Source organism: Myotis yumanensis, unplaced genomic scaffold (assembly GCF_028538775.1).
Source record: "Myotis yumanensis isolate MYYU_CA2020_CCGP unplaced genomic scaffold, mMyoYum1.0.hap1 SCAF_14, whole genome shotgun sequence".
Lineage (NCBI taxonomy): Eukaryota > Metazoa > Chordata > Mammalia > Chiroptera > Vespertilionidae > Myotis > Myotis yumanensis.
This window is the reverse complement of record NW_027223765.1, coordinates 24,580,799-24,598,735: the sequence shown is the minus strand read 5'-3', so window position 1 is coordinate 24,598,735 and position 17,937 is coordinate 24,580,799. Positions and strand designations below refer to the sequence as shown.

The window sequence follows — 17,937 nt, the reverse complement described above, 5'->3', positions numbered from 1 at the left end:
TTGCTCAGTTTTATTATAGGGAATATTTTATCAGTATGTTCACTTGGTTGAGTTTACGCCTCAGGATAATTGAATATGTGAGGGCACCTGATAGTAACGTGTTATATAATCTTTATCATCAATTGTGTTATAAGGTGAAAATGTATTTATCTTGATAGTTTGAAACTATTTATGAACATTGTTTAAGCCATATGTTGTTTTTCTTTTTTAGCCCCATTTCTGTGTCATCCCAATCTATGGATACGCTATGGTGCTGTGGGATTTATCACAGTGGTAGCTCATCAGATAAACACAGCTGATGTGTATTGTAAACTGATGCCTTACCTTGACCCATATATTACTCAACCAATAATACAGGTAAGCATGTTTCAACTTGGAATTAATCCTCCCTCCAAACTGCACCATTAAAAAAAAAATTAGAGAGTTTTGTTTTTATTTAAAATTTTAAAGATTTAAATTGGGTTAGGGCATTTTCAGATTTATTTCAAGCTAATTAATGTTAATGGAACAAATATTTTGAAGGTGAGAAACATTCAAGAGACTATTATGTTATATATCATGTAATGCATAATATAGAAGCCAGTTATTCATACTTTACTTTCTTATGTGTAATGTTGTAAAGCATCTGCAGTTTGAGTGAAATATAGAAGAAATGTATATTAATAGACCCCTGCTTTTATTTGTAAAAGTATAACAGAGTTCAGTGCAAGTCAGCATTTATAAAAAAATTAGAAAAGAACCTAATAATTACAACCCTGCCCCTGCCCAGCAGTACAGCACTTAATGATAAACTTTGGGTCTTTGGTTTGTACAAGGCAATTGTTTACCCAACTTGTCAATGTTTATACCCTTTATCTTGCTGGACAGCTAACTATCAAAACAGATATTTTAAATTGAGTGGACTGTTGAGGGATTATTCTGGCTGTTAACATTCTGAAATGTCCTATTTTTACTAAAGCACTGTTTCTCTTTTGTGAATTCACATGCTTCTGGCTTTCTCCTACTTTTATATCCCAATGTTCCTTCCCTTTGGTTGGAGAAAGTGACCTTGGATAGCCTTTGGACATGAGAAGGATTTCGCTGTGCCTTCAGCCCTTACTTTTCCTTGTAGATTCATCTTTTTGGGGGGATCATCATTCTTCATTTTGTAGTTTGTAAAATTTTTTACTTTTACCCATAGAACAATTTATTTATACATGAAAGATGAATAATAATAGAAAATATGTTCCCCCTTTTTTGAAGCCTATTAGTTTCCTTGAAAATCAGGCCTAGAGATTCCTGCTACTTTTTACCACTTACTCTATTTAGAAGTTTGTTTATAAAGTTTTTATAGCACAATGTGAAATGTCTTTTGGATTTAAAAATTGCATACATTTTGGTAATAACTTTTAGTTGTGGTTTACTGTAATAAATATGACATATAAGTGGTTTGTTAGAAATCTGTACCATCTTGTTTTCTCAGAAATTCTTTTAACATTTTTTGTTTGTTTTTATAAGTGTTTGATATTTTGAAAGGCCAGATCAGGAGTTGAGAAGCTGATTATCTATATGTTTCATAGATTATATTTTTCTACATTTTGGATTAGATAAAAGATACCCTTTTATGCTGGTTTCCACTGGCCAACTCACCAGATTGTTAAATATATCTAAAGAAAGTCCTCTTGATTACTCTTAGTAGTGTTTTTCCTTTTTATTATGAATGCACTGACAAGGAGAATATTCTTGGGGATAAGAAAAAGCTGGATTTTATGAACTCTATGAGAGAGTAGTGATTTTTTAGAAGTGGTTGAAGCTACTGGGAAAACCTGATGGCTGCAGGGAAGAAGCCCTGTGACTATTGCGCATCTTTTCTGGATCAGTACCTCTTGGCTGTTAGGCCTGTGAACTGCAGGTGCTTTTTAGATCTAGGAAGTCACCTGACATTTTGGGATATAGAAAAAATCTTTTTCATTTTCTAAACTTTCTAACATAGGTATTTATTATTAGTCTTCCAGTATCACAGACACATGTGTTCTGAGATGCTAACAATAAAAAGAAGAAAAACCTGAGCTCTTTAAAAGTCACAAGTATTCCCTTTTCTTCTCAACAAAAATTGCAGATGTTCATGGCTTGCATTTTTTTAGAAAATAAATACCTGTGTTAACTTTACATAAATTGTGTTGAATTTGAAAATAACTGAACAAAATATTATATTTTTGACTGATTCTTTTTATTTTTCTGATACAGATTGAAAGAAAACTTGTTTTACTCAGTGTTTTAAAAGAGCCAGTAAGTCGTTCTATATTTGATTATGCTTTGAGGTCTAAAGATATTACTAGCTTGTTCAGACATCTTCACATGCGTCAGAAAAAACGGAATGGGTCTCTTCCTGATTGCCCTCCACCTGAGGATCCTGCCATAGCACAGCTTCTGAAGAAATTGCTCTCACAGGTTGTATCACTTTTCTGAAATCTTACATCTAAATGCAAATTTCTTTTATTTAATTCCTCACCCACAGACTTGCTCAGATAGATAGATAGATAGATAGATAGACAGACAGACAGATTGCAATCAATTGGTTGCCTTCCATTTGCTTCCTGACTGGGGCTTAAACCTGCAACCCAGGTATTGCCCTGACCAGGAATTGAACGGGCAACCTTTCGGTGCACAGGATGACAATCAACTGAGCCACTCCAGCCAGCCTAAATGCAAATTTCATAGAAACATTAAAGTATCCATTTAGCTATTGAAAATATTTTTGGTTAATTTGGTTGCATCAGACTAAGTAAATAAATCTGGCAACTGTTTTGTACATTTGCTTTGGTATCTAGGAGATACTAGGATGACAAGAAGTCATTGGGTTTAACTAAGGAATCATGGGAGACCTAATGTTTATTTTGTGATTATTGGCTATAAAAATGAGAGAAAAAGTAGATATAAGCTTAGATTTAATAGTGGTCTTGATTCAGTTCCATATTTCACTGAAAATATAATGAAAATTAATTAAAAGAAACATTGCAGAGCACAGATGCAATGCAGAAAATTCCTGTTTTATTTCAGTCCAAATTCAGAGAGTTCTCATGGCATGCAAACAGCTGCAATAACTGGAATTTATAATGCATCCTAAATTGAATAAACCAGCCATTTACTGCTGTATCTTAAATTCCTCTGAATTTGCATCAATTAACAAATCTTGTTAGAACTATTAAGTAATCTTTTTATTATACTTGTTATTAGTAGGGCTTGTCTAGAAATATTAAGTCTAGTTTTAGCATCCTGTTTTAAGAGGGATGTGTGGAACCTAGAGAATTCAAGATAGGAAAAAAAATGATTAGAAGTGAAGAATACAATTTCTGAATAAATGCTCTATGAGCATAAAGCAAATTCTGAAAGACGACCTTAATGACTGTCTTTAAGTCTGCAAGACGTTTTGGTTAATAGAATGCTTGTCAGTCATGTCTTGTCTAGGGAGAAAAGATGATGAGAATATGCTTCAGTTGCAGAGAGAGAATTTGATCAGTTTTGGGGTGTAAATCCTTTCTTGTATTGTACCTGTCACTGAATATCCAGTACTGTTTGATGCCCAACAGTGATTGAGTATATTAACAGGCTCCTACGGGAGGCCAGTCATTAACTATTTTGGTTCTTTTAGGTTTAAATTTTGCTGGAAAGTTGAGCTGCCTCTGATTATCCCTTCCAGGCCAGTGGTTCTGTTTCCTATATATTAGGAGACTTAATTTGATGTGACTTGAATTGCCAAAGAGCTTTTTCTTTGGTTTTCTTTTAACCTTGGCTCTTATAGTAGATCTATTTTATATTTTAGAAAGCAAAGATGGAAAATTGGATAGTGAATCCCATTTTTCTGTTGTTTCTCCTGAGTAATTCTTTTTTTTTAAAAAAAATATATATTTTATTGATTTTTTACAGAGAGGAAGGGAGAGGAATAGTCAGAAACATCGATGAGAGAGAAACATCAATCAGCTGTCTCCTGCACACCCCCTGCTGGGGATGTGCCCGCAACCAAGGTACATGCCCTTGACCGGAATCGAACCCGGAACCCTTCAGTCTGCAGGCCGACGCTCTATCCACTGAGCCAAACCGGTTATGGTCTGAGTAATTCTTATAAAAATATTTCAGCATGCAGTAAAAACTACCCCAATTTAGATGTTTCTTTGGGCTTAGATGGAGTGAATCTTTATAGTCCTCTCCCTCCTCCAGATCTTGTATATTAATTTAAAAGCTTCTGTACTGAAATTTCCTTTTCATTGTAAGTCATTGGTTACTTCCTGGAGCCACTCTGGCCCTCTCATTTTTGCTTTTCACCTTGCTGTGGGTGTAGGTTTTGCTACTGATGTGGGTGAAAGAAGGGAGAGGAAAGGAGCAGTTTTCATAATCTTGCAACTTCCTACTGTTCTCCCAAACCTACCATTGCTGCTCCCTCGGTGTCAGCCTCCATGATGAAATCACTGACTTCGGTTCCTCTAAATGTTTGCTTGATATATTCATTTGTTTGTAGTTTATCGCCTCATTTGTATGAGTGGGGAAAGAGGAACGTGCAATCCCTTGTCTTATGTTACTTCTGTTAATCATAGTTTTAGGACACTCTTAGGGGTTGAGTGCTCTGTTTCAAGGGACAGGTGCTGCTAGTAGAAGGAAGAGCAGGCCAGAATCTCAGAGGTCCTCAGAAGTAACAGCAGAAAAACATCAGCTTTCATTTTTCATGAACCTATGAGTCGACCACTGTAGTTGGTACTGTTTGTAGTTTGTGACTGTTCTTAAAATGAACTTGAACAACAAGTGTGGTCCCCATTTTATAGATAAGGAAACTAAGAATCAGGGAAGGTAGGTAACTTGACTATGCTCACACAGTTCAGTAAATTTCACAGCTGAGATTTAAACCTAAACCTGTCTAACTCCAAAGCCCATGTTCCTGTACGATGTTGTCTTGCTTCTCAAAGTAAACAAAGGACAGGAAACTAAGATGAGAAGCTTTCATAAGTTTTGTGTGGACTTAAGAAGAAGTTCTTGTGCAGCTTATCTCTTTGCCTTCACTTCTTTTTGGTTCTTGCAATACCTGAGTTTCTTGGGATTACTAGCAGAATCGAGTCCTTGTTGCTAATGTCAGGACTACAGAGGAAAAGACATGTGGATAGCCTCCACAAGTGGGAATTCTGAATATTCCTTCAGATTTTTTTCTTTTTTGGCTTGGGTTTCTACAGTGCTTGTTTGTAGAGAACTACACTTGAGATACATCATGGGTAAAATAGGCCTTTCTAGACCAGTCTGCCATTGTTTCTATGGGAAAATGTGTTCAGAGTTCCAGATAATAGACTTAAAGTACACTTTTGGAACATTACCCATATGGAAGTTGGAATTTGTACTCCAGATTTTCAGTAGCACTTAGCATCTGGAGATGACACATGGCAGGGCTGTTTCGATAGATCTCAGCTACAAGAGCTCCCTGTTCTGTTCATATCTATTTGGTTGGACACTAATACAGAATACAAAATTTCACTCCTTATTTTGAAAGTAACAAATAATTTACATTTTAAACTTTTAAATTATTTTTATTTTAATAACTTTTGATTGTATATTATATATACAAGGTATAAAATTAAAAAGATATAAAATTGAAGATATATAATTTTTAAGTTCTCTTCCAATCTCTGACCTTTAGCTACCCAGTTTCTTTGTCTGTTGATTGTGAATTCTATGCTGTTGGGTGCTGAATTTCTTCATATAGTGTTAGATGTCTTCTGTTGCACAGTTAAGTTATTGTAACCAGTTTGATCCTTTTAAGCCTTGCCTTTAAGCTTTGTTAGGACAGATTCAGAACAGCCTTTGGTTAATGGCCAGTTTAGTCCAATTACTAAGGACTTCTGAGGACATGATGCTCTGTGTAGTAAGAGGGCTTTCTCCTCTGGCTGGTGGGAATATGAATGGTTCCCACCCCTAAGTGAGATTTGGGAATTTTTTGGCTTACTGCTTTCTTGTTGCTCTTTCCGGCCTCAGGTAATTTTCTCTCATGTGTACATTGTTCAGTACAGACATACCTTGGAGACACTGTGGGTTAAGTCCAAACCATTGCAGTAAAGCAAATACTGCAATAAAGCTAGTCACATGAGGTTTTTTTTTGTTTCCCAGTGTATATAAAATTTATGTTCACACTACACTGTAATTAAGTGTGCAATAGCATTATGTCTAAAATATATATACTGTACACACCTTAATTAAATAATACTTCGTTGCTGGAAAATGCTAAGCATTATCAGAGCCTTAAGTGAGTTGTAATTTTTTTTGCTGTTAGAGGGTATTGTCTCTATGTTGATGGCTGTTGATTGATCAGGGTGGTGGTAGCTGAAGGTTGGGGTTGGTTGTGGCAGTTTCTTAAAATAAGGCAAGAAGTTTGCCACATTGATTGACTCTTCCTTTCACAAACAATCTCTCTGTGGCATGTGATGCTGTTTAATAGTGTTTTACCCACAGTAGAACTTCTTTCAAAATTGGAGTCAGTCTTCTCATACCCTGTCACTGCTTTATCAATTAATTTTATTTAATACTAGAGGCCTGGTGCACAAAATTTGTGCATGGGTGTGTGTGTGTGTGTGTGTGTGTCTCTCTCTTTCTGTCCCTCAGCCCAGCCTGCACCCTCTCGCAACCCGGGACCCCTTGGATAGGGTCCCCAGGCCTGGCCGGTGATCAGGGTCTACCGGGGCTTTCCTTCCCCTGGTTGCCGGCTGCCCCCGCCGCTGCCACTGCTTGCCAACTGTGTGGCGCTATCCCCCTCCCCTGCCACAGGTCTCCTCCTTCTGCGGGCGACAGGCATGGGGTGCGATCACTTGGCTGGCCTGGGCCTCCTTCTGCAAGGTGATCACTGGCTGGCCCCGCACACCCGCCATAGCACCACTAACCAGTGGCCTGGGCCTCCCTCTGCAGGGCAATCCTGGGGCGATGGCAGGGCCCCCTGACCAATCCCATCATATCTGCCTTGGCTGGCCTGGTGCCAATGTGTGCCATAGCGTGGTCATCTGGAAGGTCGTCTGGATGGACGGTCGTTCTGCTTTTCGGTCATTCAGTTGATTTGCATATTACGCTTTTAGTGTTATAGATTCTAAGTCCTTTGTCGTCATTTCAACAGTCTTCACCAGGAGTGGAATCCATCTTAACCCTTTGAGTGCCAACCAATATCCTAGGAACTATGCTAAAATTGCCAAGCATTTTTGCTGATTTTACAGCAGTTTAGGAAAAAAATTATGAATCGCAAGTAAATTAAGTTACATATTCAAAAACTTAAAGAAACTTTTACTACATTGACATATTTAGCAATATCATCATCACTAATAAAAGCAGACTTAGAACTGGACACCATTTCAAAGCTTTGATAGCACTCCTGGCACTTTTGGCGAAAGACAGGAGGAGCACGATTACACTCCCCGGCACTCTAGGGGTTAAGATAACACTTTCTTTGCTCATACATAAGAAGCAACTTCTCATCCATTAGAGGTTAATCATGAGATTTCAGTAATTCAGTCACATCCTCAGGCCCCACTTCTAATTCTAGTTCTCTTGTTATTTCCACCACATCTGCAGTTACTTCCTCCCTGGAGTGTTGAATCCATCAAAGTCGTTCATGGGTTGGAATGAACTTCTTCCAAACTCCTATTGTTGATATTTTGACCTCTTCCTGTGAACTACAAAGGCTCTTTTTTAAAAAAAACAACACAGTATTTTTATTGGTTTTTAGAAAGAGGGAAAGAGAGATGGAGGGGGAGAGAGAGAGAGTGAGAGAGCGAGAAACATTAATGTGAGAGTGCAAGATCAATTGGCTGCTTCCTGCATACTCCCTACTGGTGATTGTGCCCAAAATCTGGGCATGTGCCCTGACTGGGAATTGAACCAGCAACCTTTTGGTGCACAGAACGATGCCCAGGATTGTTCATAATGGTATCTAGAATGCTTAATCCTTTCCAGAAGGTTTTTAATTCATTTTGCCTAAATCCATCAGAGGAAACACTACCTCTGGCAGCTATAGCCTTCCGAAATAATGTATTTCTTAAATTGTAAGACTTGAAAGTTGAGATTACTCTTTGATCGATGAGCTGAAGAATGGATGTTGTGTTAGCAGTCATGAAAACAACATTAATCTCCTTGTACATTTCCATTAGAACTCTTGGGTAACTAGTACATTGTCAGTGAGCAGTAATATTTTGAAAGGAAGTTATTTTGGTTTTAGCATTTTAGTAGGTTTCAACAGTGGGCTTAAAATAGTCAACCATATTTTAAACAGAAATGCTGTCATATCTGTTTTGTGATTCCATTTATAAAGCACAGGCAGAGTAGATTTAGCATAATTCTTTAGGGCCCAAGGATTTTCACAATAGTAAATGAGCATTGACTTCAACTTAAAGTCACCAGCTGCATTAGCCCCTGACAAAAGAATCTGCCTGTCCTTTGAAGCTTTGAAGCCAAGTATTGACTTCCTTGTCTAGCTGTGGAAGTCCTAGATGGCATCTTCGAGTAGAAGGCAGTTTTGTCTACATCGAAAATCTTGTTTAGTATAGCCATCTTCATGAATTATCTTAGCTAGCTTTTCTGGATGACTTGCTGTAGCTTCTACATCAGCACTTGCTGTGTCACCTTGCACTTTTATGTTATGGAACTACTTCTTTCCTTAAACCTCATGAACCAGCCTCTGCTAGCTTCAAACTTTTCTTCTGCAGTTTCCTCCCCTCTCTCAGCCTTCACAGAATGGAGGAGAGTTAGGGCCTTACTCTGGACTAGGCTTTGGTTTGAGGGAATGTTGTGGCTGGTTTGATCTATCCAGACCATTAGAACTTCCTCCATATCAGCAACAAGGCTGTTTTACTTTCTTACCATGTGTCTTTCCTGGAGTAGCACTTTTAATTTTCTTCAAGAACTTTTTCTGTGCATTTATAATTTGGCTGTTTGGCACAAGAGGACAAGCTTTTGATCTATCTCAGCTTTGGACATGCCTTCCTCCCTAAACTTAATGATTTCTAGCTTTTGATTTAAAGTGAGAGATGTGAGACTCTTCCTTTCACTTGAACACTTAAGGGGCCATTTAGGTTATTAATTGACCTAATTTCAATATTTTTGTGCCTTAGGAATAGGGAGTCCCAAAGAGAGTGAGAGAGACAGGGAACAGTAGGTCTGTAAAGCAGTCAGAACAAATACAGTTATCCATTAATTTTGTCATTTTATATGATCGCAGTTTGTGGCACCCCAAAACAGTTACAGTAATAATAAAAACCATTGATAATAGATCACCATAACAGATATAGTAATGAAAAAGTTTGGAATCTTGTGAGAATTACCAATTATAGAGTCATGAAGTGAGCAAATGGTACTGGAAAAATGGCATCGATAGATTTGTTGCAGGGTTGCGAAAACCCTTTAATTTGTAAAAAATGCAATTAAATTAAAGGAGTTATGCAAAGTTCAATTAAAGGAGGTATGTCTGTATTAATAAGGCAAAGACTTGAGACACCTCTATAGCTCTTGCTCTCTGTCGGATCCATCCTCTATCCAGTTTTTGGATCCTCACATTTAACCTTTGTGGCTTCCTTGAACTCTGACTCTCTTGAACTTGGCTCTACTATACTCTTGAGTTTTCCCTTCTTGTCCCATGGCCTGGTAACTCTCTGGAGAGTATGCTGGGACAGTTATAGAACTCATTTTTATTTTGGAGATCACAACCCTGTGCTGCCTGTTTTCCAGGACTGAAAAGTGTTGTTTCATATTTTTTGTCCTGATTTATTTATGTTTGTTTGTTTGTTTATTTATTTATTTATTTATATTGATATCAGAAATGAAGGGAGAGGGAGAGAGATATAGAAACATCAGTGATGAGAATCATTGATTGGCTGCCTCCTGCACACCCTCAGTGGGGATCAAGCCCACAACCTAGGCATGTGCCCTGACCAGGAATTGAATCCTCCACCTTTTGCTGCTCGATGCTCTAACCAACTGAGCCACATTGGCCAGGGCACTTAGCAAAATACTTTTAAGGTTTCTGCATGTTGTGGCATATATCAGTATTCCATTCCTTTTAATGTTCCTCATAATGGCTCTCCCTTCTGTGGTCTCTCTTTTGTGAACTAAAATAGAGACTAATAAAAAGAATGGAATTATTACTATAGCTAGAAAACTGTCTGTATTAAGCAGATTGCATGAGGAGAAGTGAAAATAAATGACTTTCAGGCTAATGTTAGAAAAAGGTTCACTCTGTGATAATTGTACTTTAATGCAATTTTATTTTATTTTTCAGCTTTCTAACTTTGTAGTTTTTTTTTTTTTTTTTGGTCTTACTGTGACTGTGGATTGTGACTATTGCTTTAAACTCTAGATCAGTGGTTCTCAACCTGTGGGTCGCGACCCCTTTGGGGGTCGAATGACCCTTTCACAGGGGTCGCCTAAGTCCATCCTGCATATCAGACATTTACATTATGATTCTTAACAGTAGCAACATTACAGTTATGAAGTAGCAACGAAAATAATTTTATGGTTGGGTCACAACATGAGGAACTGTATTTAAAGGGCCAGAAGGTTGAGAACCACTGCTCTAGGTTGAGGCCTTGGGAATTACCATTTACATTTTATTAATTTTTTATTTGCATAATAACATTCTAGAAGATTCCGTGCATGGTTGGAAAGTTAAGAAAATGCAGAATTGTTCCACTTACCAGAATACTTAAGTTGCACATTCAATGAATTATTTAAATTAATTATTTAGTATTAGTTAGTTTCAAATTTTCTAAGTTTTTTAGGTGGATTAACTTATAAAAAATTCATAATAACTTTGTCAGGTGCTAGCAATTACCTTCATTTTTTTAAAAAAATATTTTATTGATTTTTTACAGAGAGGAAGAGAGAGAGATAGTCAGAAACATCGATGAGAGAGAAACATCGATCAGCTGCTTCCTGCACATCTCCTGATGTGCCCGCAACCCAGGTACATGCCCTTGACCGGAATCGAACCTGGGACCTTGCAGGCCGGTGCTCTATCCACTGAGCCAAACCGGTTTCGGCTACCTTCATTTTATAGATAAATAAGTAGGGGTACATAGAAATTGGTTATGTTGCCCAAGGTCACATAGGTATGTAAGTAACAGAGCTGGGATTTGAACCTAGGCAGTCTGACTCTAATTATAGTGTTATCCTAAAATGCTGGTTGCTCACATCTGCAGTTCAACCACCATGCCTATCAGTTCCTGAGGTGTGTAGAATGTTTGCTGTATATGCAGTGCTCTCACATAATGTCTCATTTAATATTCTCAACACTTCCAGGAGCACGATGGACTTAAGTATACTTTTTTTTTTTTGTTTAAAAGTGTATTTCCAGATTTATTGTTTAGATACTTAACATTTGTATTCAAAGTTATATATTAAAGATCTACTAGATACCAGGCACTGCATTAAGTTCTTTGGAGATTTCAAAAATGGATTATACTTGAATGCTCTCATTTAGAAAAAAAGTTAGGATATGAATCATGATACAAAATAGAAAGTGTCCTACTGGAGAGTGTGTGTTCTGGAAGACCAGAGTAGTGAGATGTTTTTCTGTATGCCACTTTCTTTTTCTCTTGCCTGTTGCTTGCTTCATTTTACCATGCTAACTCTGAGAATTTTAAATTGGGTGGTTTGACCCTTCAGTTCTCAGTCATTCCGAGGCCTGTCGTTACTATTTGCAAAAATAACCTAGAACATATGGTTTTATTTGGTTTTTAGGGAATGACAGAGGAAGAGGAAGACAAACTTTTGGCACTAAAAGACTTCATGATGAAATCTAACAAAGCAAAGGCCAATATAGTGGACCAGAGCCATCTTCATGATAGTAGTCAGAAGGGCGTAATTGACTTGGCTGCCTTGGGCATAACCGGGAGACAAGTAGATCTTGTTAAAACCAAACAGGAACCAGATGACAAGCGAGGTTAGTACATTTGTGTGTATAGCTTGTAATTACTAGTTATTTCATAAAGCTACTGTTAGCTAATTAGTAATAAAATAAAAGTCACATATCCTAGATATATAACTTTCATATACAGCTAGTGACTTCATTATGTAGTAGGAAGATTTGGGGGAGGAAAAGTGGAGAAGTGAACTACAGGTTAAAGGTAAAATAACCTGCCAAAATCACGGCTCTGTATGTGTTAGAATCAGATTCAAATCAAAGCTTGACTCTAAAGCCCTACTCTTGTAATAAAATCATGTTGCCTCTATGGAGGTGTATGACTGAAGGTGAAATTCTATTTTTTAATCCTTTAAACACTAACCCAAAGTGAGTAGTCTATGTAAAATGAAATGTTTCTAGTTTGTTATTAGTGAGTAATGTTCAGTGATTTGAAAAGAATAGTCTTGTTATTAACAATGAAATACAAGAAAGTGGAGACCAAAGAAGCCTTAATCATTTGAAGTCTCTAGATTTAGAATTGTCAGGCCTTGTAATGACAATGACACTGACATTGATTTGTATGAGGTTTTTAAGATCTCAAGCCTTTTCCCCCTAACCCTTTTTGGAGATGTACTCACATCCAAGTACATGTTTTTAAAAATTCCTCTATTCAAGTATCAACTTATGAGGGCAGCTGATGAATTATATTTAAAATAAACCTCTAATTGCCAAATTTGGGATAAAGTATTTGCGACTTAATTATCAATGGTTTGCATTCGTAATAGGTAAAGCATTGCATTTAATAAGAAAGTGGAAGCACTGCCACAAGAAAAATAGTGAAGGATTTGAACATACAACTAATAGAATAATAGAAATAACATATGTTTGAAAAGGTAAATAAAGAAATGCGAATTAAGACAGTGAGATGCCATTTTCTGCCTATGTGATTAGCAAAGACTGATGAGGCCTAGCGTTAACAAGGGTGTAGGGAAATAGGTATTTCATACACTGTAGATGAGATTATAAATTGAACATACTCTTGTTAGAAGACAATGTCCTTACCCTAGGACTCACTGTTTTCAATTCTGGAAATTTCTCCTAAGAAAAACTAACATGCATGTGAAGAAATATGTATACAAATGTTCTCGGTGAAAAAAAAAGAAAAGAAATAAATGAAGTGCCCATTCATAGGGATTGGTGAAATAAATGTTCAACATATTTAGTTAAACTATAAGAAAAAGCAAGTTGTGAAACGGCATGTACTATGTTTGTAAAATAATATGGCAGTATATCACTAAACTATATAGTTTATGAGGTATACAAACTTATGGGAGTAATTCATATTATATTTTGGTAATTCTGGAACTTGGTGTTACTTAATATACATTTTGTAATGGACAAAGATATAAAAAAAGGATTTCTCATCCGTTTATGGTCAGGAGGTAGCTGTATAACAATTGATTTTTATTCTATTTTTATTTTGTTTTCTTAAGCAACCAATACTGGAAATAGGTCATATTTAGCAGTGTGGTCACTGACATTTGAAAAAGTTATTTTTGTTAGTAGTACTCCAAATGAAGTGTTACTTGAAATTGAGCTAGCCTTGGGAAACTAGGAAGCAATCAGGTCTAATTATTAACACCATTGAAAGTGTATCTCTTCCATCTGTCCTAGGATGAAGTGAGAGTTAGTGAGTTTTAATATAAACATAAATATGTTGGAGATCATAAAGAACAACTAGGGTGAAAGTCCAATGCCGTCTCTCCCCCACCAGAAAAACCCCAAAAAACAACAGCAATAAAAATACATACTGGTTTTAGAGGCTTCCTTCAGTCTATTCTGAATCTCTTTTTGTAGCTAGAAAACATGTGAAACAAGACTCAAATGTAAATGAAGAATGGAAAAGCATGTTTGGGTCACTGGAACCACCGACCATCCCTCAGGCCCTACCGAAAGGGAGTGACCAGGAGGTGATTCAGACTGGGAAGCCTTCTCGTTCCGAGTCCTCCGCTGGCATTTGTGTCCCCTTGTCAACTTCTCCGCAGGTACTGTCACCTAGGCAATAGTCTTCCTTTGGGATGTTTAAAGGCTGTGTACTGTACTGTAGGAGGACATGTTTCTTTTTAAGACAGGTTTATGTTTAATTTTATAGCCAAGGGGAAACCTAGTTATTGAAAGCATCAAAAAAGGTCTTGTTTTAGAGTACTCACTAATAAAGTGATTTGAAATTGTGATTGGAGACATTATTATGAACTGTGATTATAAATTAGTGTGCAGCGAACCTTTTATTTCTCTTTTTATTCTTCCTCTAGTATAGCATTGTTATATCTGTAAATAACAAAAACGCTTCTGGGAAGAAAAGTCCCAGGTTTGCCCTGTGTGAGAATAACATGATGATTGAGATATATTTGAAATAAATTTGTAATTTAAGGTAACTCTTCCCTAGCCAGTCATATTTTAAATGAAAATATTTACTGAACAAATGGATAACATTCTATTTCTTCTTTTCACTTAATGAGGATTTTTGTTTAATGTTATTGCTACACTGATAATTTTTTTAATGTAGAAGTTTGCATATGTGATATTGTGGTTAAACTTAATTTTAACTAGGTTTTCATTGAAAGCATCATTGTATTTGAATGGATTTAAAAATCAGTATGTAAATAAGGACAAAAAGCCGATTTAATGAATAAAGAGAACATAGGTACATTTTTGTCAACAGATATACTTTGCTTATGATATAAATACCTATAATTCTATTTGTTTTGTAGGTTCCAGAAGTGACACATGCCCAAAGTAGAAAACCAACAATACAGGTTTTAAGTAGTACAATTTTACCGTCCCCCTACCAGATTCGGATCACGACTTGTAAAACTGAGCTTCAGCAACTCATACAACAAAAGCGGGAGCAGTGCAATGCTGAGAGAATAGCTAAGCAGATGATGGAAAACGCAGAGTGGGAGAGTAAACCACCACCGCCTGGTAAGGTGCCATTGCTAGGGAGTTGTATTCCAGCCTGGGTGCTGAAGCCTAGAATCTAATGCAGGGTACTGATAATTAACTACCAGGCAAAGGGAGTCAGAACAGACTGCCACTTTGGCAGCCTAGAGGAAGAAACAGTAAGTGAGAAATCTGAAGTCGTTAATTGTGGAGTTTGGATCATCTTAGCTGTAGGGGCAACTTGCAGTGTCTTGTTTAAGTCACTATTTTAGCCTGTCTGTGGCCCATTTCCCCCATTTACCAAGTTAGGTTTCACCTGCTAGCTTTAGTGCTATGCTGCTTTCTCATTGAATGCCAGGCTTCTTTTTCAACTTTCAATTTCTGAAGGGTTTAACATCTTAATTTTCTTTTAATTAATCCTCATTGGAGAATATATTTTTCCAGCTGATTTTTTTTTAGGGAGAGTGGAAGAGAGAGGGAAAGACAGGGAGAAACATGGATGTGAGAGAAACACATCTATTGGTTGCCTTGTGCATGAGCACTGACCAGGCCCTGGGCTGAGGAGGAGCCTGCAACCAAGGAAGGTGCCCTTGACCAGAATCCAAACCGGGACCCTTTGGTCTGCAGGCCAACACTCTATCCACTGAGCCAAACTGGCCAGGGCAACATCTTAATTTTCTTTTAAAAAGTGATTAAAAACATAGAAAATTATGGGTGCTTTGAAAACAAAACAAAATTACATATACCCAACCATTCAACAATTATCAACATTAAGATTTTGGGGAAATACTTGTAAATGCTGAGATTTGAAAGAAAATTAGATATTTCAGATGAAAACGTGGCTCAGTTATAACTTGCCCAGTTTAATGTGGTAGAACTAGGCTTTGATATTAGATTTGCAGATTTTGAAAAACATTTTTAATGAGTTTCTATGCATAGATTTTTAATAATAAAAATTTATCTTGAATACTGAGGAGAAATGTATAGTGTGGTTATGTATAGAGATTTAAAATTATGTGAATTTCCATGGGTTTCTATTGTGAACTCAGGGAAAATGCTGGTATAGATAAATGATTTAAAGATTTAGAAAATATTATTAAGTGGTTAGTGGCATTTTGAAATCACATGCATTTTCTTATCAAAATAAATACGGTGGAATATTTAAGTTGTTTCTGTAATATAGTTCAATATTATTTACCAACACTGCTTTAAAAAAAAGTTGACCGCAAGCTATTTTATTTTTTGATAGAACCTGTCTTTTTTAAGTGGTATTTTGTACTTTATGTGGAGCTGTTATACATTTTATACATTAATCACAGAAAAGGTGTCAAATTTTGTGGTTCAAGAAATGTGCAGTGACTGTTGGGCTCTTATATTTTCCCCCCACACTTGAGTTGTTGTGTGAAATTGATTTTCTCTAGAGGGAAATGTTCAACCTAGCCTGGGAGATTATCTAGACTTCATGGCAAAGTGTTTTGATCGTTTTCAAATCCAGCATATCTTCCTTAAAAATCATATCCAGCTGTTCTTCTCACACATGTGGGTTAGAGATCCAAGGGGAAACACTGTATTTTTTATCTTAGTGTAAGCCAAGTTTGGAAGTAGTCTTGGTTTCATTTTTGTTTCTTGATGAAAAAGAATTTCATCCTAAATGACATTGTTATTACTTAAGTAGGCACAGTGCTAACTCCTAATATAGTATGATCTTTAGAGTAGCTTTCTGTTTTGTTTTATTTTAAAATTATTAAAAATGATGAAATGTTGCATATACTATAGAATTTTATTCATCAAACCTTAAAGACAGTTATGTGCAAGGACATGCTAGATACTATGAATTATTCAGAATAGATAAAACATGGTGTCTTAGCCTCAGAGAATTTATAATTTATTAAAGGAAATTACTCATACACAAAAAATATACAATAAAACAGAAAGGTATACTAGTAGATGTCATAAAAAAGTACTAGAAAATTCATGGGCATCCTGAGGCTGTAATTTATAATATCATTTATACTAACTCTAGAAGCCCGTTGCACGAAGATTTGCGCAATAGACCTTCCTTCCCCTGGCTGCTGGCACCGGTTTTCCTTCAGCACCCAGGACCCAGGCCTTTGGTCTGGCCGCAGTGAGGCTTGGCTTCTCTGCTGCAGCCGCAGTGAGGTTTCAGTCTTCACTCTGGCCGGAGACTTCAGTCTTCGCTCCGCGCCTGCGTATACAAATTAACCGCCATCTTTGTTGGGTTAATTTGCTTAGTCGTTCTGATTAGCTGGTGGGCGTAGTGGAGTGACACCAATTTGCATGTTTCTCTTTTATTAGTGTAGGTCAGTGATTCCCAAAGTGGGCGCTACCGCCCCCCGGTGGGCGCTGCAGCAATCCAGGGGGGGCGGTGATGGCCACAGGTGCATTTGGGGGCGATGAGTAACTGCTATTAAAATTTAAAAAAAATTAATTTCCAGGGGCTGAGTAATATTTTTTCTGGAAAGGGGGCGGTAGGCCAAATAAGTTTGGGAACCACTGGTGTAGGTGTTGATGCCATAGAATAAATGACTGCAGGTAGAGAGGAAATCAACATTGGGTGCTTATCATGGACCTGGGTCAGTGTTAGACTCTATACATCTCATTTATCCATGTAGTGAGTTTTTGGTTGAGGTAATATTTCCCTCATTTTATATTTGAGGAATTGAAGCTCAGAGAGTTTAAATATGTACCCTCAGATCAGACATTTATGGTATAGTGAATCTGAGTCTTTGAGACTCTCAGGCTCAGGCTGCCTTCCTAGCATCCAGTTTCTCTAGGTCAGGATAGTCATTACCTCTTACTGCCGAGCAAGTAGTCAGGGTTTTTCTGGGTAGCAAGCGACTATTGTTGCTTCTCAGATACTAGAGAAGAACTCCAGTCATTGTAAGGCTACCTTAGAAACACTTAATTGTTATCTTGGATGTCTTAATAGATAAATAGTATCTGTCATGGCCCACTAGACCACTCTGTATTGGCTGTTTATTGGCACTCTTTGTTTAGTTCTTACCATTGTTCTTATGCTGGTTGTTGGTGATTATAGGTGGGGGGGGGAAGGGGGAGTTGAGGGAAAGATTGTATTTATAAACGTT

General features: G+C 37.0%; 1 protein-coding gene across 4 annotated transcripts in view; it reads left to right on the top strand.

The window, feature by feature from the left end:
* Positions 1-17,937, top strand: part of PIK3R4 (phosphoinositide-3-kinase regulatory subunit 4) — a 62,932-nt gene that overhangs the window by 22,841 nt on the left and 22,154 nt on the right. For 3 of the 4 annotated variants that reach the window (XM_070433381.1, XM_070433382.1, XM_070433379.1), the window contains exons 8-12: positions 212-357; positions 2,227-2,430; positions 11,728-11,929; positions 13,748-13,935; positions 14,662-14,872. In XM_070433381.1, the coding sequence (XP_070289482.1) occupies positions 212-357; positions 2,227-2,430; positions 11,728-11,929; positions 13,748-13,935; positions 14,662-14,872 (951 nt within the window). The remainder of the gene's footprint in view (positions 1-211; positions 358-2,226; positions 2,431-11,727; positions 11,930-13,747; positions 13,936-14,661; positions 14,873-17,937) is intronic. The other variant, XM_070433383.1, reaches the window with a different exon arrangement.